The sequence below is a fragment of the Melanotaenia boesemani genome, chromosome 23 (assembly GCF_017639745.1).
Source record: "Melanotaenia boesemani isolate fMelBoe1 chromosome 23, fMelBoe1.pri, whole genome shotgun sequence".
Classification (NCBI taxonomy): Eukaryota; Metazoa; Chordata; class Actinopteri; order Atheriniformes; family Melanotaeniidae; genus Melanotaenia; species Melanotaenia boesemani.
Window position 1 is genome coordinate 2,692,545 of NC_055704.1, and position 22,408 is coordinate 2,714,952.

Below are 22,408 nucleotides of genomic sequence, written 5' to 3' on the forward strand. Positions count from 1 at the left end.
ATGTCTCATGGTTGGATCCAGTAGCCAAAACCTCAGGATCTCTGAGCTCAGAAAATTCCTGTTTGTGGCTGCATGGTGGTGGTGCAGCTCTGTCCTTGTGGTGGGCGTGACTCATATAATGTGAATGAGTGTAAAACAATAAGTAAACAACAAATGAAATAACATTAACAAGTATAAGGTATGTCAGTAAACAAGTAGTAACTAGATAAATCAGCAAATAAGTATATAAGTAAATAATTCAACAAATTTCAAGGAACAAAGAAAATCCACAAAGTGAGTTTGATTTTTTCCGGATGAGACTCAGGTTTGGTTTTGAAGGGATCAGATGTCCCAGTTCTGTTGGAAATAAATCAGAGGTCTTTTAGATGGAGATCAGACCACCGGATCTTTTGTCCACTGAGGTGATGTTAATCCCCACTGTGAAGCACGGTGGTGGCTGCATCATGCCGTGGGGATGGATAACTGTGGGTCATCTTTTAGACTAATAATGACCATAAACATCCATCTGGAGCAACGAAAATGATCCAAACCTGCAAATCTTGTTGCTTTGAATGATTTACTATTTTTATAAAGGAAACCCCCAAAAACATGAGCAGAGATCCAGATCTGAGTTTCTAAGCACATCAAAACCCATCCTGCCTGAAGATCCAAGCGGCTCTGATTAAGTTTCAGCTTTACTGTGATCAAACAAAATTTTAATTGTGCTTTTATGGCAACAAAATAGAAAAATGTAAAACAGCAAAACTTCTTTACACATTTCCTACTTTTGTGCCGTTGAAGCTCAATTTAATGTTCAACTTTCATTACTCAGTAATTACTCAAAGGGCAGTGGTGGCCTTGTGGTTACAGAGGTGGGCTTGGGTCTGGAGAACTTGGGTTCAAGTCCCCGGGCTGGCACCTGAGCAAGGCCCTCGACCCCTAACTGCTCCCCGGGCACTGGAATCTGGCTTGGCAAACTAGCCAGCAACTAGGATGGGTTAAATGCAGAGAGAATTTTCCCGCTAGGATTAATAAAGCTGAATAAAAAAAAAAAATAGAGATAAAAAGATTAGCACAGACACAGTGATAAAGTTCACTCAATTTATATTTAACAAAAAGAAAGAAATCAGCTTTAGATGAGTTACAACAGCTTCTGGAGGCAGCTGGATGGCTGTACAGGTCCATCTGATGCTTGGCTTTACGAACAAAAACAGACAAAAACAGACTGGAAACTAAAAACGAACCAAACGTTGGTCGTCGCCAACACGAAGCACCGTGTGATCCAAACAGACGAGGTTACCTGTCCTCTCCCACCAACATGGAGACAAAGTGCTTTTCTGTTACATTTCTACTTCCTGTGAGCCTTTTCATCCACGTTCAGTCTGTTCGTCATGCCCAGGAGCTGGACTGTCCAACAGCACCACCTGCAGGCCGGGAGGCCGTCTGCAGGTTGGTTTTCTACTGAAATAGTCCAACATCTTCATTTTCATTTACAACAGAAACATCTTCACTGTCAAAAAGAAAAACAGCCAATTTTAGCTTTTCTTCAGATTTTACATCTAATCAGATGTGACATCATTTCACAACAAACAACAAGGTTGACAGGAAATGATTTAACCCAAAAACCCCGACTCGGAACCGGCTGAAACAACCTGCTTTGCCCTGTCAGTCCTCTTTTTAACCTCGCTTTGTACCGAATCAGCTCAGACAGAAAACTTCCTGTAAAGTGCAGAAACGAGAACTTTTCCCACAGAAGAGTAAGACCCCACCTGGAAGGGGTGGGGTCGTACCACAGGTAGCGTTGGCTGGTAGGCAAAGGGTCGGGGTGCGCGGAGGCAGCAGCGAGACAAATCTACGACATTGAGCGCAACTTGTGAGACATTCAGGACCTAAACCACCAGCAGTTGTCCTGAAGTCCAGAAAGACTGAATTCTGGTCCAGGAAGGAGATCCAAAGAACCAAACATTTGCAGCCAGATTTAATCAGACTCCATTATTTCCTGAATGGAAACAACAGTTATTCCCTAAAGTCCTCATGAAACAGTTGAAACACCCAAATAACCTTTTTTTTATATATAACCAGGATGAGTCATCACATTAATTTTGGATTTTTACCAAAAATGACTAAAACATGGTGTCTTGTCTCAGTTTGGGCAGTAAAAGATTTTCAGGTGACCCCAGTAAAAAAAAAAAAAAAAGTTAATTTGTGTTCATGGGGACCTTGAATTTGAAACCTCACAGGATGTTGTTTTTTACAACGCTTCCCTTCCTGACCAGGACCAGAATCCAGCTCACATTTTCCAAACTTCAGAATCTCTTTTTACATCTTTTGTTTAATAAAAACCAAAACGTTGATCTGTTTTTGGTTTCTGGTGAAACAAACTCTTCAAGAAACCAGAGCCAGATCCCACTGTTCCTCGAATCACCATCACGGCTGAAACGGCTTTACAGGTGTTTGTGCTTTTCATGAGAAAATTAAAACACAAAGCTTTTTTCTTTTTTTTTTTCTTTTTGTAAAAAATACGATTGTCTTGAGTCATGCTGGTGTTTTTTTTTTCCTTGAACGAGACCAAACGAGGAGGGAACACTTTTAGATTTCTGAACAAAGCGTTTTTTATGCAGCGTTTGACCTCCGGTCCCGACGTCGGACTCCACGCTGATCAACAGACTGATTTGGCACAAAAGTCCTTCAAACATCAGAGCGACTTTACATTAAGAGACATTAAAACCTGGATATGTTCCTGGACTGATCTGAGATTGTCACCGTACGTCTGATTCTGTAGAAAAATAGAATGAGGCAATATAAAAAAAAGACGGAATGAAAAGTACTGCAAGAAGTCAATGGATAGATTTACAATGATTTTCTATATAGCTTATAAATACGTTATCTACACAATATGTGGTACAAAAATACTATAAAGCATTTAGTGGGCACTGGATTCTTTTCCCTCACAAACAGAAAGAAAACATGAAGTTATGAACCTGCTCAGGCACAAGATCCTGCCCACGAGGGGCACGTCTTCTTCCACGGGAGCTTCAACACAGAACCAGACAAGCCACGTGGTGGCGCCGGCTGGGACGACGCCACCTGGTATGCTGAGCAGGAGGACGCCACCTGGTATACTAAGCAGGAGGACGCCACCTGGTATGCTGAGCAGGAGGACGCCACCTGGTATGCTGAGCAGGAGGACGCCACCTGGTATACTAAGCAGGAGGACGCCACCTGGTATGCTGAGCAGGAGGACGCCACCTGGTATGCTGAGCAGGAGGACGCCACCTGGTATGCTGAGCAGGAGGACGCCACCTGGTATGCTGAGGAGGACGACGCCACCTGGTGGCACATAGAGCAGGAGGTGGACGCCACCTGGTGCAACACAGAGCGTGAGGACGCGACCCAATGTGGCATCACTCAGCCGCAGCCGAACACGATGAAGCAAACACAAACGTACGTTTTGGTTTAAATCCTGCCAGAACAAACTCGCCGCTTCAGGATGTGAGTCGTGATGCTGACGGCAACGACGTGTCGTACGGAAGCCTCGGAGGGACACGAACAGAGCAGTGCGCTGAAGTTGGCAAACAAACGTTTTGGTTTACTATCACGTTTGTTTGTTAGAGACTGTGCTCGTGCTCTCTCTGCGGTTCTGTAGATTCTGATCCAACTCGTTTTACTTCAGATTGTCTCTGATCGATCGATATGTGCCTTACGGTGTCGCTGATTGGCTCAGAACCCGCGTCCTGGGTCTGATTGGTCAGATCAGAAGTCACATCCTTTGCAGGCGCTGTCATACGAACCGCTCAAAAACAAGAGGAGGTAAATTCAAATCAAAGAGCCAGTACCACATTCCCCTCCGCTCGCACCTCGTCCAGTTGTTGGGGTAACTACAGAGTGGTGCGGTGGTGGGCGGAGCCTCTTCCTGTGGCTTTGTATATTTGGCATCAGTAGGTTGAACGCCACGCTGTTTCCTGTGCTTGGAGTCCTTCAGCCTCGTTTCTCCTGGTTTAAGGCAACTTATATTTGTGATGATTTTAATAAAACCTTTTCTTAAAAAATGTACAAATTTCTTAATACAAACCTCTATGGCATCATCAGTAAACACTGTATAGAAAATATATAAATATGATTTTTCTCTTTTAAATGTACAAATGTTCTGCAGCTCCTCTCTCTCTCCCATTTCCCTTTATTCGTCCGGCGTCTCTCTCCTCCTGTTACGTCAGTCTCTCTTTCCCATTTTTAACCTCATTTATGCACAATTTGATGCTATTTACAGTGAGGGGGCGGAGCTGTGCGGAGGGTGGGATTCTGAGGGCTCACGAGGAGTCTGTGCAGGGCGACGGCGGTGGCGGGTAGAGGTGGTGGGAGTAGCTGCGCTCGGTGTAAGGCGATGGCGGGCAACTCTCGCAGTTCTCCTCTGCCGACAGGTACTGGCTGCGGGGTGTCGGCGGTGGTGGGAAAGGCTCCGAGTCGTAGTTGAGGTCGCTGGTGTAGCCCTTGGCGGCGGTGGTGCTTGACTTCAGCGGCGCCCGGCGTCCCGGCGTGTAGTCACTGTCGCACACGTCTGTGCTGCAGGGGGTGGTCGGGGGGGCAAAGTGGCGGTAGATGTAGTGGCGGTAGCTGGAAGAGGAAAAATGGGAATGTTTAGTCAGATGATGCATGGAATTCTGCAGGAAGCATGAAAACACCTGAAGGTCAACAGGAAGTAAACATGCTAACAAGCCAACGTGTGTGTGTGCACGCGTGTGTCTGACTACCTGTAGGATCTGTGTGTGGAGGGACTGTTTGAGGAATAACCAAACTCCAACGTGTACTGAGATCGGACCGTGGCCGGAGACGGAGGAGGATTCAGGATCTGGAAAACAGGACAGAAATTCAGACATGGAAGCTGCTGGTCTTCACCATCATCTTCATCATCCTCAATATCATCAACATCCTCATGATATCTTGATCCTCATAATCATCATCTTCATCCTCAACTCTCATCATAATTATATAGTTATCTTATGATCCTTATTCTCAACACCACCCTCATCATCCTCAACTATCCCATTATCATTCTCTTCGTAATCTTCATCATCATCACCCTCATAATAGTCTTTATCATAAACATAATCATCTTCCTCATTATCATCATCATCCTCAACTATCTCATCATTATCATAATCTTCATCATGATCCTCATCTTCAACATCTTCCCAGTATGGGATCCTGATTATCCTCCTCCTCATCTTCATCCTCAACCATCTCATCCTCATCCTCCTCCTCATCATCATGGAAGGATAGTGATGATGTCATGTATCATGTGACCTCTGGTCAGGTGGTCTCACCGGGGGGAAGTAGGTTCCTTTGGTGCTGGATGAGCTGCTGGACGAAGCTCCGGTGACGTGGGCGCGGTCGTACGGCGGCCCGCTGCTGCCCCCCATGATGCTCAGAGAGCCAATAACAGACTTCCCTCGGGACATACCTGTCCACAGGTAGAGAGCCCGACATCAGCTTATTCAACACATCTGTTTGTTTTCAAGACTGTTTACGGCGGGATGATGTAAACAAACATTCTGCAGCTCAGTTCTGATCAGTTTTTACTGCTTTAAAAATTCCTCTAGTTCTTACACCCAATTCCAAAATTCACGTTTTATTAAACGATAAGAACGATTAAATTAAAACTCTGAAGTCAACTGGTCTAGAGCTGGTCTCACCCGGCAGCGAGCTGGACAGCGAGCTGGGATGCGGGACGTATCCCAGCGGTACTGACGACGGCCCGTGAACCACAAAGTCGTTGGTGACTGTCTCGCCGTCGTCCTTCATCTGAGGACAGAGGACACGCTGACACACGAAGTAGATGGCACCCACCACGAACAGAGCCATGACCACGCCCACAATGGAGCTGATGGTGTTGTTGGGGGGAGCCGGCGGCTCCTCCGTCGGATCTGAAACCACAGAAGAAGAGAAGATATAAATGCAATCAAAACACTTGTCTAATCAGAAATCGATGATTCTGATCGTAAAATGTTAAAAATATAAAATTTAAAATCAGATATTTTAATTGTCTCAGAAATTTGATAAATTTATCAAATGAACATCAGGAATCAAAATACTTATTTAATTCAACTGAAAACTTTGAAATAAATAATTTCTAAAACTTTTTCATCAGAAAATAGTGAAAGACAGAAAACCAGAACTCAGCTTTCTGTTTTATAAGAACTGGAAGAAGGAAAAACAAGTAAAGCTTATACAAAATAAAATGTTTATCTGCCTGTTTGCGGTCAGTTTACCAACAGGGGAAGTTCATCAATTAATAGATAGGGATGTTCCGATACCATTTTATCCGTCCGATACAGATTCCGACACCTGGGGTTCACGTATCTCCTCGTGAATGTTCGTTGTTTCTGTGGTTCGTTGCGTTTTTTTTCCTTTAACCCTTTAAAACTGGAGCCTCGATAGAAAATGACTAACATGCTTTGAGACAGCGCAACTCTTTGACCGCTTACGCTATCCAGGTAAAAGCGCCGCTTTGTACCGATAAACACCACAGTAGTAGCACCACTGGCACAAAAGCTTTATAAGGTTGCTGGTGGTAAATCTGGCAGCCTCTGGAAACTTCAGCCCTGCATATGAAGCATGTAGCTGTTTTGCTAGCAGAATTTTCTGAGTAATAATGCTAATAAAACTGTTGCTAAGTTTTTTGGCACAAGTGACTCATGCAGCTGATCCTCTGCCTACCAACTCAAAACAATCACCACACAAGATTGAGTAACTTCCTGTGTCCGTTTGTGGCGGCGTTGGGCAGGAAAAACTAATTATAACTCCTTTTCGTGGTTATCTGTTTAGACAGATATTCTTGCTGATACGATTTCCGTTATTTTTGGCAGGATTGACAAGTATTTCTGATGCTGGTCTTTGTGTCGGCTCAACTCTAATTCCAGAAAGATCATTTTTACGTTTGATTCTGGAAAATAAAGAGAAACATTTTAAAAAAAGATTTTTGGACCAAACGTATAAATATCCATCTGTCATGAGGTTGTGTGACTGTTTAACCCCTTAAACACCTAAAATTATTTACAATTGTATAAAAACAAGACAAAAACAGTTAAAATAAAAGATAAAAATCATGGAATAAAATTAAATAATCAACAATTAAAGGATATAAAATAATTATATAAATAAAAGTAAATAAAAACAAAGCAATACATTTAAAAGAAGTTTGTTGTTAAACCAGAACAAAAATGGCTAATTAATGACTTTAACCTTCAAACTGATCACCAGTCTGGAACTGAATTCTTGATCCTGGGAGGTAAAAACTGGAGAAGGAACTTTTCTCTCCGTCAGTGGTGACAAAGTTAAAACCCAGACAACAACAGATAAATGAAATAATAAAATGAAGAATAATCTGACGGATGTTTACAGTAAAAACGCGGAGTAAAAAGCTCTCCGTGTTCAGGTGGAGGTGAGGTGTTGTTGCCATGGAAACTCACAGCAGCCGATCTCGTCCGAGTTGTCGCTACAGTCCATGTTGTGGTCGCACTTCTTGTGTTTGCCGATGCACTGGCCGTTGGAGCAGGTGAACTGGTCGGCTGGACACCAGACTGGAGACAGAGAGACTTCATCACCATCATCATTTCTGATAACAGAACCAACTGGATCAGCTGACCTGAAACGTTTTCATGTTAAAAGGCTAGTGCGAGTTTTTATGAAAACAAACTATTCTGCTGGTAAATTTATTTAAAAAACAAAAAAGAGGTGATTTAGTGTTTAAAACTGGCTAAAAACAACCCGTACTGGTTGACACCAGGTTTAGTTACACCCTGAAACATGACCCTCGAACGTGACTGGCTGCAGATGGCAGGATGGTCTCAGGACTGAAACACAGCCAACATCTGCTCTTTAAACGGGAAGGTTTTCCAACATGGTGGATGTTGAGACGATTTTTTATCTCCTCCTTCTCCAAACCCACCAAACCCTCAGACTAGGCCTGAATGATTTACAAGCAGAACCAGCATCTGAACCGGGACGACCAATCTCACCTTCACACTTGGTCTCGTCGGATCGGTCCTGACAGTTGATCTCCCCGTTGCAGCGCAGGCTCATTTCGATGCACTGCCGGCTGCTGCACTGGAACTTGGACTCGGGACAGACGGGACAGTCGTCCTCGTCGCTGCCGTCGTCGCACTCCGGGTAGCCGTCACAGCGCCAGGCGTGTGGGATGCAGTCCACCTCCCCGGACGTGCAGGCGAACTGCTCCGGAGAGCAGGTGGGCGGCTCTGAGGACAACACAGAACACGGTCAGCATTCTGCCGGGGACCGGATCGCGACCCAGAAACCCGGCTGAGCGGTACCTCCACAGGACAGCTCGTCTGGCAGCAGAACCAGGTGGACGGGACACGAGCAGCGCGTCGTCCCGTCTCCTTTGGCGATGCAGATGTGGGAGCAGCCGCCGTTGTCCCCGGTGCACGGATGTTTGCCTGCAGAGCACAGAAAGGTGAGGATTCAGGTCGATGGAACCAACGCAGACTTCATGATCTCCTTCTGGACCCACTGGACTCAGTTCTGAGAGGAGACGACTACCAGCCATCACCCTGAAACGTTCCTGGTTTATTCTTTACATTAAGACTATTATCTGGATTGTAACTTTTCTGAAATGTTACGTTTAACTGAGCTGTTATATAACAAAAAATGCACTCATTTGCACATATTTCTTGAAAAAACTGCATTAATCCAGAATAAAAGTTATTTTTACATTTTTTGACATATTAGAGTCAAAGGTTTTTACAGTAGCAATTTTGGATGTCAAATTTTTTTTTATCGCTTTATAGAACATGCTTACAACCAGAAAAACCTCAATGTTTTTAGGAGGAAAAGTTCAGGCTGAGTGAGATAAAATCAACTCTTCTGTAAAAACACAGACAGGAGCAGAAATGGAAAGTTTGGGTGTGGAAGTGCTGCTGAAGGTTTTGTTATAAAACTATTTACAGACATGAGATCCAATCCGATTATTATTTTTATTTTAATATCATGTTGCAAATTTATAAAAACAACAAAGCAGAGCATCTATAACATCAAAGCTGCCAGGATGGAGAGACTCTGGTAGGTTTTAGGTTAAGTACAGAGATTCCCAAAACCTTTTGCTATTTTATTGAGGGATTCATTCCTTGATCCTAATTCAAGGGCCAGGAAAATGTGCAGGTATGTAAAAGGTGACATCTTGTCTTGTTGCATGCTGAGGAGGGGGAGGATGTGGCATCGACAGTTATTCTGAGGGGATCTCCTTCAGAAACAAACTACTATAAAATCAGGTTGTTGATGAGTTGATCTCAACTGTGAGTTTTGTCCCTGCTCAACGTGGGCAAATTAACCGGCTGATCAGCTGTCACCATGCTCCTGGTTTGATTGACAGCTTAGTGGTGGTATTTCACCAGCTGATCTATGATGCTACTGTCATCTTCTCTGACAACATTTTGGACACACTTCTTTTGGTATTTTGACTCATAAGTCCCGCAAAATGCCAAACAGGAATTTGATGAAATGTGTCATGTGATCAGTACGAACTAATCAAATTGTCTGAAATTGAAATCAGCCAATTAGTGTCTATGCTTACGGTCAAGGTTGTATTTATTTATATGGCACAGCTAAAAGCAACCAAAGCGCGTCAAAATACACGAGAAGTACAAGCCGGATTCTCCTATAATATCTAAGGAGAAGCAGAAACGACTAAAACTGGATTAAGAACTGTCCAACGCATTATTATAAACTGGAAGGATAGTGGAGAACTATCGTCTTCCAGGAAGAATCATGGTCAGAAAAACATCCTGAATGATGGTGATCACTTAAACGTTTAGTGGGATCAGATGGAAGAAAAACAGCAGTAGAACTCAGGGCCATGTTTAATACTGAAAATTAGAACATTTCCACATGAACAATGTGAAGGAACTCAAGGGACTGAACAGCTGTGTAGCCATAAGAAAACCACTAACCAGCTAACAGAGAAAAAGGCTTCAGGTTTCTAGGGAGCATAAAGACTGGACTCTGGAGCCATGAAAGAAGGTCATGTGGTCTGATGAGTCCAGATCTACCCTGGTCCAGAGTGATGGAGCATCAGGGTAAGAAGAGAGGCAGATGAAGTGATGCAGCCATCATGTCCAGTGTTACTGTACAAGCCTGAAGGGGAAGTCTGTGATCTGGGGTTGCTGCAGTTGGTCAGGTCTAGGTTCAGGTCTAGATTCAGGTCTCGGTTCAGCAACATGACGAGTCCAAAGAATGCGTTCAGCTGATACCTGAATATCCTGAATGAGCAGATTTTTCCATCTTCCCTGATGCCACACACATATTTCAAGATGACAATGCAGGATTCATGGAGCTCAGATGGATCGGCCACCACAGAGTCTTTAGGATGTGCTGGAGAAGGCTTTGTGCTGTGGTCAGACTCTCCCTCATCAATACAAGATCTTGATGAAAAATGGACGCAAAGCTAGATGGAAATAAATCTTGTGACATTGCAGAAGCTGATCGAGACGATGACACGGAGAAGCTGCTGGAATCAAATTTAAAGGTGGTCCAACCAAATATTAGCGTATCGGGCAACAGAATTCTAAAACAACATTAAGAGAAATAATTAAAAAGTACAAAGTGCCACATGTTAACTGGTGAATAAAAATAAGTTTTAAAGGTGCAGGGGATTAAACCCTCCATTTCACTATCATGTCTATTTGATAATGGAGGGGGGGGGGGGGCTTCATGTTTGGATGGGATCACTCTTAAACGATACCGAACATGATGGTGTGGAGACAACCACGCGGCGTGGTTAATTAACAAACCTTAGGTGCGCACATGCAAACAAAATTGTGAAATAAAAACATAGAATGTTAATTTTTTACATTTTTTTTTCACTATTTTGAGGAAGAAAAACTAAATGGAAGACTGGATTTTGGCTGCTGTGTCTCAGTTTGAAGGGCAGTTTCGCATCCCGCGGAGCAGGACTCACCGTACTCCCTCATGTCGAGCTCGTGCACAGCATGGATGTCGCTCAGGTACGCCACGCGAGCCTGGACCTTGGTGCGCCCCTCCCTCGTGGTCTTGTCGATCCGTTCGATCATCTGCTGCTGCTTGTCGATCCAGTACAGGTGGTCCCCGAACACCGTCAGGCCCACCGGCTGCAGGATGTTGGAGTCAGCAATCACAATCCGATTGGCTCCTGGATTGGTCGACAAACCAAAGAACCGGGAGAAAAAAACAAGGGCGAGAACTTCAGGAACGAAACGGGAGAGGAACTAAAGGGGGAGGCAGGGGGGAGGAGGGGGAAGACAGAGTTATACAGTCACCCTGACAACCAGGAAGATTCAATCAGAACATTCAGACATCATGTGTCCTGCAGGGGGCGCCAAACATAGGGATTTAAAAGTTCAAACTTTGTTCAAGCTCCCTCATCTTTACAGAACAGAACCAGACCCGTTAACACTCCCGCTCAGACTCACCAGACAGATCGCTGCTCTCGATGCGCCGCAGGTCCGAGTCCACCCAGAACAGCTTTCCCACCTCATTGTCAATGGCCAGAGCGACGGGTTTCCCCAACCCACTGAAGAACAAAACCTCCCGCTCTGTCCCATCCAGCGCCGCCCGCTCAATCTTGGGCGAGCGCTCCTGCAGGTTGGTGAAGTACATATACCTGCAGAACACATAGGTTTAGCTGTCAGGACCGGTTCTGATCACAATACTGCATCAAATGGGCCCGGGTCCACTCACCCTCTCTCCGGGTTAACTACGATGGCCCGTGGTTTGTCGTGCTCGCCCCGCAGAACCACCCCGACTCGACTGCCGTCCATTCGGGTCACGTTGATGACGTTGGTGACCTCGCTGGTCCAGTAGATGAAGCGGCTGTAGATGTCTATGCTTAGGTCGTACAGTTGCAGACCCTGATTGGACCCGACCAGAGAGCCTGACACCACGGTCATACTCTGACAGGACACAGAACGGGACCAGGACAGCAGATCAGAACCAGGACTTTAACTCTAAAAACTCCAAAACAGGTTTTACTATATTTATGTGAACCTGTACAACAGGGGTCGGCAACCACATTTGGCTTGGGGAAGAATTTCAGAATTTTTTCTGACCAGCTGAATGGTGGGCAAAAATTATACAGGAGATGCTTCAGCAAGTGGATGAGAAAGTGGGTCAGGGAGGCCTCGGGATTGAACCGGCCTCTGTCCAGGTGAACTAAATACCATGCCCACAGCAACGACAAGTTATTTTCTTCATCTTTCCATCTGGTCTTTTTGCTCTTGAAGAAACATTTCTTTGTAAAAGTGATTCCCTGGTCTGTTGCCTCCACTATTGGGGAAAAGTCCGACAGCTGCTAAACTCTCCTGCTTCCACCTTCAAACCGAGGTCGGGAGGCAGAGACGAGGGGATTCCTCCTGGGTGAAGATGTAGCAAGCTTCGGGATGTCCCACACGGGACTCTGCTGGAACTAGCAGAGCAGTGTGGTGTTTGTTGCTAAAACTTGCAGCAAAACATTCACTGCTAAACAGGAATTTCTCAGCTTTGCCCCTCCCCTGCCCTCACGTTCCGACTCCTACTCTCTCTCGTCTCTCGACCATTCTTTAAGAGGCCACGCTGTTCTTTTAACACAGCGCTGTAAACATGTTTGCACATTGAAACATAACTTTTGCAATCCGTTTTCTTTTTTTTTTTTTTTATCTGTGTTTATTCTTTTTAACTATTGTAATCTTCCACCACAATGTACCCCCCAAAGATACACACTACCGTTCCTCAGACACCGATGCTGATGGAAGAGGTATACCATGTGGAGATCTGCTGGAGTTTTAAGGGATAACTAAACAATCAATCTTTAATTTTACCAATGAAACCTATTAAAAATTGTTTCAAATTTTTCTATCTGTCCATCAGAACCGGATCTGATTATATCAGAGAAACCCAGATCAAGCCTTAAACTAGACCAGGTCCAAATCCAAACCCAGTCCATCTGAGCTAGGTCAGAAGTAAGTTTTTAAACCTTTCTTCTCCTGTATGAGTTGTAGAACTGTTGGAATCAAGGTCAGTTACAGCTCTCTGATTCGACCCGCACTGTTTACTTCCAGAACCACGTCTGGAATGACATAATTGGGCTCAAGTAGACCCCCATCACAGACACAGCTGGCCGATATAAAGTGAACCATGAAGCAGTTTTTCTGTGTTAGCTGACCAGATCTACAGACAACAAAATCTGACCCATCAGAACAGACGAAACCAACAGTCTCAATGAGCTCACAGACCTGTGACCCATGTTTGGGCTTCCAGCGCCACCTGAAGGGCCACAGAAAACTTTGCACCTCTAGGCCCTGAGGTCATTGGGTTGAGAGATATTCCTGTTGTAGCTCAGTTAGAGCTCAGCTTCCCACCACTTGGTGGCGGTTATATGTGTCAGTCGTTTAACAAACTCAATCCTGGTCCTTGAGGGCTGCTGACCTGCAGGTTTTAGAAGTTTCCCTGCTGCACCCCACCTGGCTCAATTCAACGGGTCATTAGCATCAAGATCTGCACAAATCTGAATCTGAATCAGTTATGTTGCAGCAGGGAAACTTCTAAAACCTGCAGGACTGACGATCCCTGCGCTAGCCGATAAGAGAAAGTTATAAAGGAGGATTCAAAACAAAAAACATAAAGATGAAAGTTTCCCAAACCCTGTAAAAAGCTAACATTTAATTAATTTTGGCTTTATAAACAGAGGTAAGGAGGCTGAGCTGAAAGACCAGTGTGGAGTGTTCGCTAATGCTATCCAGTACTGAAGCTTTGATCACACGTCTTCAAGAAACCAAAACATCTGAGGCTCATTGTTGTTCAGTTTCTCTGGCCAAACAGGTTGGGAACCTCTGGTCTACGGGAGGTGGTACCTGGTTCCCGTCCTCCTGAGCACGGCGGATGACGTTCTGCTTGCAGTCTATCCAGTACAGGTGCTTGTCGAACGGGTCGTAGTCGATTGCCCGGACGTTCCGGAGGCTGTGGATGGGCAGGATGATGTCGGGACTCTGCTGCTCGTCAATCACCATCCTGTTGATGGCGGTTTTCTGGCTGAACAGGAGGAACGACGTTGGAGCTGAAAGAAAATGGCAAGTTTAGCACAGGAAGCGGTCCTGAACTTGACAAAAACAGAATCTTTAACCGCCTGTAGGCGGGGCGTCTCACCGCTGCAGGTCTTATTGTCATAGTTGAGGGAGAAGTGGGCGGGGCATCCGCAGACAAAGCTGCTGATGGGGACAGCGAGGCACAAGTGGGAGCAGTGTCCGTTGGTGGAGGCACAGGCATTCCAGCCGCCCTGTCTGGATGAGTGGAACACCAAGATGTCCATGACGTAGTCCAGGTGGCCCTGGATCACGGTCCGATTCTGACCGCTGGTCTTGTTGGCCCGCTCGATGCTGCGCTGGCTCCAGTCGGTCCAGTAGATGTAGTCCTGGTACTGGGTAAGGCCAAACGGATGTGGGAGGTCGTCAGCTATCACTTCCCGGTCCTTCCCTGGAGGACAAAAACAGAGACTGTCAGGCAGGAGACGGAGACTCTCGTCTCTTATGGTAGGAGAAACCACCCAGTAACAAATTCATTCTAAAGATTGAAATCCTGATTATGATGAATCCGGAGCAGATTACCGAGCATGTTGGAGGACTCTATCAACGTGGTGTCCAGGTCGGTCCAGTAGAGCCGGCGCTCTGCGTAATCGATGGTGAGTCCGTTAGCTCGGCCAACATCGCCCACCAGTGTGATGCGGCCTGTCCCGTCCATTGCCGAGCGGTCAATCTTCGGCTTCCCACCCCACTCGGTCCAGTACATGTATCTGTAAAGAACCGGGTCAGAACAGTCGAGAGACTAACTAAACCTGCAAATTGGTAACAACTCCTGAATCCGTGGTTCTCACCCCTCTGCAGGATCCAGAGCCAGAGCTCGTGGACTGTCCAGATCCTTCCAGACCAGGACCTGCCTGTGCTGCCCATCCAGTTTGGCCACCTCTATGCGGTTGGTGCCAGTGTCGGCCCAGTACAGGTTCTTCCCGAGCCAGTCCACAGCCATGCCCTCTGGATAGTCCAGCCCAAACTCCACAACGTGCTCCAGAGCGCTGCCATTCATGAAGGCACGGCTGATGGTCTGCAGAACCAGAACCACATGTCAGCGTTGGGGTTTCCCCGTTTACTCATCACTCGGTTCTGACCCTACCTTCAGGGTAATGTCAGTCCAGTAGATCCGGTTGTCGGTGACGTCAAAGTCGAGCGCGGACGCCTCCTTGACGCCGGTGAGCGGGATGGCCACATTGTTGTTGTTGGTTTCCAAGGAGATGCGGCGGATGTCGGTGTGGCGGGAGAAGAGCAGGAAGGCCTCGGGGACGATGCAGGTCTTCATGTCGGCGATGAGCTCCAGGCCAATGGGACAGCCACACTGCACGCCCTGAGGCGTGTTCAGGCAGAGGTGGCTGCAGCCGCCGTTGTTCTCTGCACAGGGGTTTGTTCCTGCTGATCAGAAAGTCACATATTAATCTCCACCAGAACCGACCCACTTCAGCTCCTCATCCTGATCCCTTTCATCTCACCGTCAGATAACTTGCTGTAAACTAAAACCTGGCAATATGAAGTGGGTGAACATAAATTTGATACAGTCCATCACCAGATTCTCATAAATAAACATGTCATTCTGCAGTAGACATGCTCACCTCCTACTTTAGTGGCACAACCAGGTTTGTAAAACTGGTTCAGTAACATCAAAACCACTCAAGTGTTCGATGGAAGTTTCTCAGGACAGCATCTAGGGCCCCCTAATTTTCCTAATGTATATTTTACGACCTTATGTGCACTCATTTTAACTCGTACGCAGAGGACATTTTTAAAATCTGGTCCTGACATAATGAATGAAAGATCTGCAGTCCTAACATGATTGGCTGCAAGACAATCGTTTATTAATCAATATTAAAAAAACAGAATCCATGTATGTCCACTCTCCAAGGAGACAACTAGTCATATCTAATCTTACTTCCATTGCAAACCAAAAACATGCCAGTATCTGGGGATCATGCTGGATTCTCATCTCTCTCACAGTGAGCATGTACAAAACCTTATCTGAAAAGCAAGAAATAGTCTATAGCAAAATCAGAAAGCTTCCGTGTCTGTCAGTTTCTAAGACGTTTACATGCAGTTGTTGTCTCTACTGTGTCATATTTTTGACCTGTTTGGACACTCAACCAATGAAATCACTGAACCATTATAACAGACTATAACCACAAGCCACCTGGCAGGACTGTAGCTGCATTTACCTGGAGAACTTTTGATCTGATTGAACGACCAATCGTAATAAAAATGGAACCTGTTGAAAATCAGTCAGGTTTGCTTTTTAATTCAATCCTGCATGAAATAGATAAAAACTTAGTAAGTGAATAAAGAAATCATTATATTAATAAAATAAATAAATATGAGTAAATGATCCAATCACAGAGCAGGAATAGCTGTGACCCCTCCAACCACATTATTTTCAACATCCACTGGATCTCTGGTTCTGCAGAATGTGAGAACCGTCTGGTTTCAGGAATCTCACCAAAGGCCTCGTGCACGTTGGTGGCTTTGAGGCCCATGAGATCGGGCAGCTGGTCAATAATGAACTCTCTGTCGGCGGTGCGTTTGTGGACCCGTTCAATGCTGCGGCGCTGCCAGTCCGTCCAGTAGATGTAGTCCCCCAACAGGGTGAAGCCGAAGATGTGAGGAAGTTTGTCCTCCACCAGAACTCGCCGGACCGACCCGTCCATGTTCATCACCTGCAGACACAGAGACAGAGGATGATGATGCTCTGTACCAAAGTAAAAACATCCTGTAGGTCCAGCTGCTGGTTTAAACTCTAAAAAACTCATTATATATATATATATATATATATATATATATATATATATATATATATATATATATATTTTTTTTTTTTTTTTTTTTTTACAGAATCGTTTTTTTTATTTCTACACAGTTGAAAAAAAAATAAAAGGGAGCGTATATTCATCAGCATGTAAGTAAATGTCAGGCCCACTTCTGGGATATCAATCTGTCTAGTTAGGAAATAATACTATCTGTTGCACTGCTGTTGTACAAATGGACCAGACAACAGGTGGAAATGAGGCAGTTATAAAGGTATGGTCATGCAGGTGATGGCTATAGACCAGTTACCTGTTTTCACCCTTTCTAGCTGGTTTTTCCTTTTAGCCAGTGCCCTCACCGCCACTAGAGGAAACATGAGGCAGTGTCTGCATCCCCCAGAAGTTGGTCAGGTAGTGCAGCTCATCCAGGATGGCACATCAATGGCCCCCAGGAGGGGGCCAAATGAGGACAACCACCAGCAGCAGGAAAGCTATCTGCTCCTTTGTGCAAGGAAGAACACTGCCAAAGCCCTACAAAATCACCTCCAGCAGCCACTACTGTTCATGTTTCTGCTCAAACTGTCAGACACAAACTCCTTGAGAGTGGTATGAGGACCCCGAGTCCACAAGTGAGTGTGCTCACAGCCAAACACCGTGCAGAGAAGTAGAGAACACCAGGATTGGACTAATGTGGATCAAATAAAAATGGAATTGTTTTAACTGGATTATAACTGGGCAACAATCAATTGGAGGGAATCTGTAAAAGGGCATTGCTGTCTTGACTTTTAGTTTGATAACGACAGAGTGGGATTGTCACGTCGGATTTACTGGATTTTAAATACCAAATGAGGAGAAGACTAATTTTATTGTCCTTAAACATAATTTCTCAGATTTCAGAGGTAATATTTTCCGCTCTACAGTCCAGGATTCATTTCTCCATTTTGCATGTGGGAAGTTTAATAGAAATACCCAAACACATTTTATTTCATTGTTGCTGAGCAGGAATCTTGAGCAGACCGAATCCATCATGAGATGAAATTACACAAAATGTGGAAAAACTTTAAAGGAATCTGAAAACTTTCCAGACAGACTGTAAACCAGATTTCAACCTCATATCAACAGCATCAGAACCAGGCAGGTCCAAACAAAATGGGGAGGTTGCGTGCAGCCCAGCTGAGTCTGTGGGAAACACTCTGCACATCTGGGGAGAAATAGAGCATTATGTTGTTACTGAGCGCGCTCGGAGTGGCTCGGCCAACCTGGCAGCACATCGCCGTGCAGCTAATTAGAAGCAACAGCCGGAGCAAACAAACAGCAACATCTGGAGGCCACATTTCCCTCATTCTTCTTCTCTCACAAACAACCAGAGAAGCTCTGCAGACAACGATGCCTTCTTCTGCAGATTCACATGCTCAAATGATCTGATTCATCTCCTGAGCATGCTGTTGGGTTTTAAAGCCAGATAAATTTACCTGTGCCGATTCAACTCTCTAATATCAAGTCTCAAGTAAAAAGTTGTTTTTTTTGTGCAGTAAAACCGTAAAATCTAAAATAAAACTAAACAGTAAATGTTCAGTAATAACAGTAAAAGCACCATCTTCCATCTAATAACAGCTGCTCTGCAGCAGGTTACTGGAGCAGCAGTGAAAGCTGCAGTCTTACCATTAGCTGCTAATGTGAGAGCTTGCGGTTTTAAAATGGATTTATGCTAGCGCGGCATCTGTGTGCGGTCAGTTACGGCGTAGCTGATGCCGGTCAGTTTGCTCTCACACGCAAGCGTAGGGGGTACACGTCGTTTTGGTGTGGTGTTGCAGTTTCTCCTCCTAACCTGAAGGTGGCAGCAGGGGTGGTATCAACCCGTAAACTAACAAGGTCGGAGTTCTTTTGATGGTTCACTTCAGTTCAGTGGTATTTTCCGTTTCAAAACAACAATGGCGTCCAGTATGGTTCAGTGTCTTTATTAGCTTGTGAAAGAAAACGAAGAAATAATTCGACCAGCCTCTCATAAACTTGATCCACTGGTTACTGATTTTAAAAATGGTGGTTGCCACACAAATTCAAATCAAATCAAATCAAACTTTATTTATATAGCACCTTTCATACATACAAATAGCAACTCAAGGTGCTTTACAGATAGTAAAATCCCCCAGAACCCCAACCCAATAGCAATTCAGCGATAAGATCCAGATATCCGGCAACACGTGATGCCAAACTGACCAATCACAAGAGAGTACCTCCGCGTAACCGTCTGCGTAACAGGGGTGCACATCAGGTCTGGAAGACGTGCGCGTTGAGCCTCTGCTGAGCTACGCCGGGCCTACAGCGGTTGTGTCCCAATTCAGGGTTTGCACACTTCGAAGTACACAGACTACGTAGGCTACAGAGTGTCCTCTGTAGTCTACACACTTCGAAGTCTGCTTAACGTTCGTGAAAGGGGGTGGGGGGGGGGGGGGGGTAGGGACAGCCTACCTAGTCTAGAAGAATTTCCCATAGCAACAACACAGGACGTTGAATCACTTAAACCTCTGAAATTACTCGTAGGAAACGTCAGTAGACGCTGAACACGGGGCGGCAACACCGACAGTAAAAAGAAAAAAAGAAAAACACGGTTTGAGGCTCTGTTGTTTTCCAGCCGGTACACTTCATAAACTCCTTAAAAGTCATTGAATATCATATATTACAGAATTTTAATGTCACCATTTAACAAACATGCTTTAAATGTACTTGATTTTGTAATGTATATACTAAAGTGTAGTTAAAAAAATTTATTTATTTATTTTTAAAATAAAACTTTAAACTTAATACGACTCTTCTGAGGTTGCTGATTTGCCACCGTCCTGTGCGCAATGAATTGTGGGAGAAAAGAGGCCGTGAAGGATGCATAACCAGCAGCCTTCGTTTGAGGCCAAACGAAGTGGGGATTCGAAGGGTGGATTCGGAGGGTCCTTCAAATTCTGTGAATTGGGACAGTACTTCGTGCACCGCGATGACGTATGTGGCCGACGAATCCGCACTTTGAAGTGGGCAGAGCCTGAATTGGGACACACCGCGCGAGCATAAATCCGCCTTTAGCGTTAGCTGTCAATGTGGGAGCTTGCGGTCTTAGTTTTAGCTGCTAATGAGGGAGTCTCTGGTATTAGCGTTAGCTGCTAATGTGGGAGTCTCTGGTATTAGCGTTAGCTGCTAATGTGGGAGTCTCTGGTATTAGCGTTAGCTGCTAATGTGGGAGTCTCTGGTATTAGCGTTAGCTGCTAATGTGGGAGTCTCTGGTATTAGCGTTAGCTGCTAATGTGGAAGCCTGCTGTCTTAGCTGCTAACGTGGGAGCCTGTGGTCTTAATGTTGGCTGCTAATATGGGAGCCTGCATTCTTAGCATTAGCTCCTAATGTGGGAACCCACAATCTTAACATTAGCTGCTAATGTAGGAGCCTGCGGCCTTAGCTGCTAATGTGGGAGCCTGCGGTCTTAACGTTAGCTGTTAGTGTGGAAGCTGCTAACAAGTGCATGTTTTACTTTGTTCATACTCCAACTTCCTGCAGCGACGTGATTCAGTGGGTAGAGCGGTCGTCTTGTAGCCTGAGGGTTGCCAGTTCGATCCTTGACCTGTGAAGCTCATGTCGAGGTGTCGCTGAGCAAGACACCGAACCCCTAGTTGCTCCTGATTGGTCATGGTTGAGCGCATTGCATGGCAACTTTCGCCATCAGTGTGTGAATGGGTGAATGTGATGTATGATGTAAACCGTTTTGGGTATCATTCCAGGTACAGTAAAGCGCTATATAAATACGGACCATTTACTATTTGCTGATGCACGCCATTGTTTTTCCTTTTCTTGAGTCACTTCTGCGTTTTTAAAAGAAGATATTTTGTTGGTAGCAACAGTTTACTTTTGGTACATGCTCAGATCTAAATTAAAAAAGTATTCAAGAGAATTCTAGATGTATGCTACAGTATGATGTTTACACAATCACTAGAATAATCAGATAATGATCAGATTTTTGGTGTGCATGGTAACAGGTTTAATTTGTTGCTCCTGTTCCAGCTTTTTACAGACGTCTTGCTGCCATCAGATTCACAGTCAGCTCATATTTTCCATAAAAATGGTAAAATATGTCTCAGTTTCATCATCTGATATGTTGTTTATGTTCTACTGGGAATAAAATATGAGTTTATGAGATTTGGAAATCATTACATTCTGTTTAAATTTCACTACTAGCTGAAGCGGTGCTGCAGTTTAGGAAGAAACTGATAACTGGATGCCGGGAGGGAAATGTTGGCTATTGATCAATGATCCTGTGACATTCTCATTCCAGGTGCTTTGTAGAAATAAATGTTTGTGTTTTTTTTCCCCTGACGTGGTTTGAAACTGAAATGTTTGTGTTTGTGGTGGTGACTGTTGTTTCCACAGACGGGTTTACACTGTTGAGAAAAATGAGCCTACAGTTAAGAAAGATGTGATGAAAAAATCAGATTAAATCTTTTAACGCTGCAGGGTAACATGTTGTGAACTCAGAAAACATCTGAGCATCACCTCAGGAATGAGGAGACTACAGTTTCTGCAGGATGTGATGTTTGAATTCTCTAACAGCAGATCTCAGATCAGATTTCCGCCTTCAGGAACCAGTTCTTCCAAGTCTGACCTGACCTGTGAGTCAGACAACATATGACCACATAAATCTGATTAAGAAAACCCATCAGAGCTTAGTTTCTACCTCAGAATCAAATGATGAAAATGATTAAATCAGAACTGATTCTGGAATTATCTGAAGGAAGGCTGATCTGAAAACACCTGAAAGAAAAAAAGATGACATTCCTGAAACAAGCAGGGAGACTCGAAGTGTCAGTGGTGGAAAAATGTCAGGAATCTGCAGAAGCAAGAACCCAGCGAGGTCTGTAATCTGCTCCGTGTCAGTCCACCCGTCAGCGCCGCCTGGAGCGCCGTGATTCGCTGCCACCAGGACAGCCTCGTGTGGCCGCCTGCCATCCTCCAAAACCTCCTCCAACACTCAGACTCGTAGGAACGTGGAGGATAAATATAAATTGAAGTTTCCATCCTCAGCTCGGAGGCCTCAGCCAGAAGGTCTCCGCTTGTTTGGGAGTTTGACCGCAGCGCGGCGACGGTTTCAGTTTCTGGGTCTATTCTAAACACAGCCGACCACAGCTGGAGTGCAGGCCACAATCGTAACCAGATGTGGGCTCTCGCCACAAAAACTGGGTCCTCCGAGGAGCCCGAGTGAGAGGAGGGCGGCAGCAGAGGACCCTCAGGGAGGGGGGGGGGGGGGGGGGGGCGCTCAGATAGGGGCACACCACCCCTGAGAAAGGAAGACAGAGCAGTAAACTTGGGAGGCGTCTTTTCAGACCGGAAAACATGCTCCCCATCATCAGCTGATAGAAACCAAACCATCTGGACTGATGAGGCACAAATTGGTCCAAGACTCAAGTTTGAGCCCGAAAAAGGTTTTTATTATTTTTTTAACTGAGAATTGTAATGGAAACGTCAAAGATCTGTTTAGGTTTGAAGATTTAATTTAGTCCAATCTGAAGCTTCTGAAGCTATGTACCTGAAACCTAGAGGAC

General features: G+C 45.0%; 1 protein-coding gene across 5 annotated transcripts in view; it reads right to left on the reverse strand.

Moving 5' to 3' along the window:
• Window positions 1–1,066: 1,066 nt before the first annotated feature.
• Window positions 1,067–22,408, reverse strand: part of lrp6 (low density lipoprotein receptor-related protein 6) — a 39,315-nt gene continuing 17,973 nt past the window's right edge. For 2 of the 5 annotated variants that reach the window (XM_041978067.1, XM_041978064.1), the window contains exons 8-24: window positions 16,531–16,747; window positions 15,166–15,455; window positions 14,870–15,096; window positions 14,604–14,788; window positions 14,146–14,472; window positions 13,854–14,056; window positions 11,707–11,918; window positions 11,439–11,629; window positions 10,949–11,158; window positions 8,307–8,432; window positions 7,995–8,231; window positions 7,446–7,556; window positions 5,670–5,900; window positions 5,301–5,437; window positions 4,728–4,825; window positions 3,148–4,590; window positions 1,067–3,066 (exon numbers count right to left, since the gene is read on the reverse strand). In XM_041978067.1, the coding sequence (XP_041834001.1) occupies window positions 4,287–4,590; window positions 4,728–4,825; window positions 5,301–5,437; window positions 5,670–5,900; window positions 7,446–7,556; window positions 7,995–8,231; window positions 8,307–8,432; window positions 10,949–11,158; window positions 11,439–11,629; window positions 11,707–11,918; window positions 13,854–14,056; window positions 14,146–14,472; window positions 14,604–14,788; window positions 14,870–15,096; window positions 15,166–15,455; window positions 16,531–16,747 (3,306 nt within the window). In that variant the 3' untranslated portion in view covers window positions 1,067–3,066; window positions 3,148–4,286. Of the gene's footprint in view, window positions 3,067–3,147; window positions 4,591–4,727; window positions 4,826–5,300; window positions 5,438–5,669; window positions 5,901–7,445; window positions 7,557–7,994; window positions 8,232–8,306; window positions 8,433–10,948; window positions 11,159–11,438; window positions 11,630–11,706; window positions 11,919–13,853; window positions 14,057–14,145; window positions 14,473–14,603; window positions 14,789–14,869; window positions 15,097–15,165; window positions 15,459–16,530; window positions 16,748–22,408 lie in introns of all 5 variants that reach the window. The other 3 variants (XM_041978066.1, XM_041978062.1, XM_041978063.1) reach the window with 2 other exon arrangements.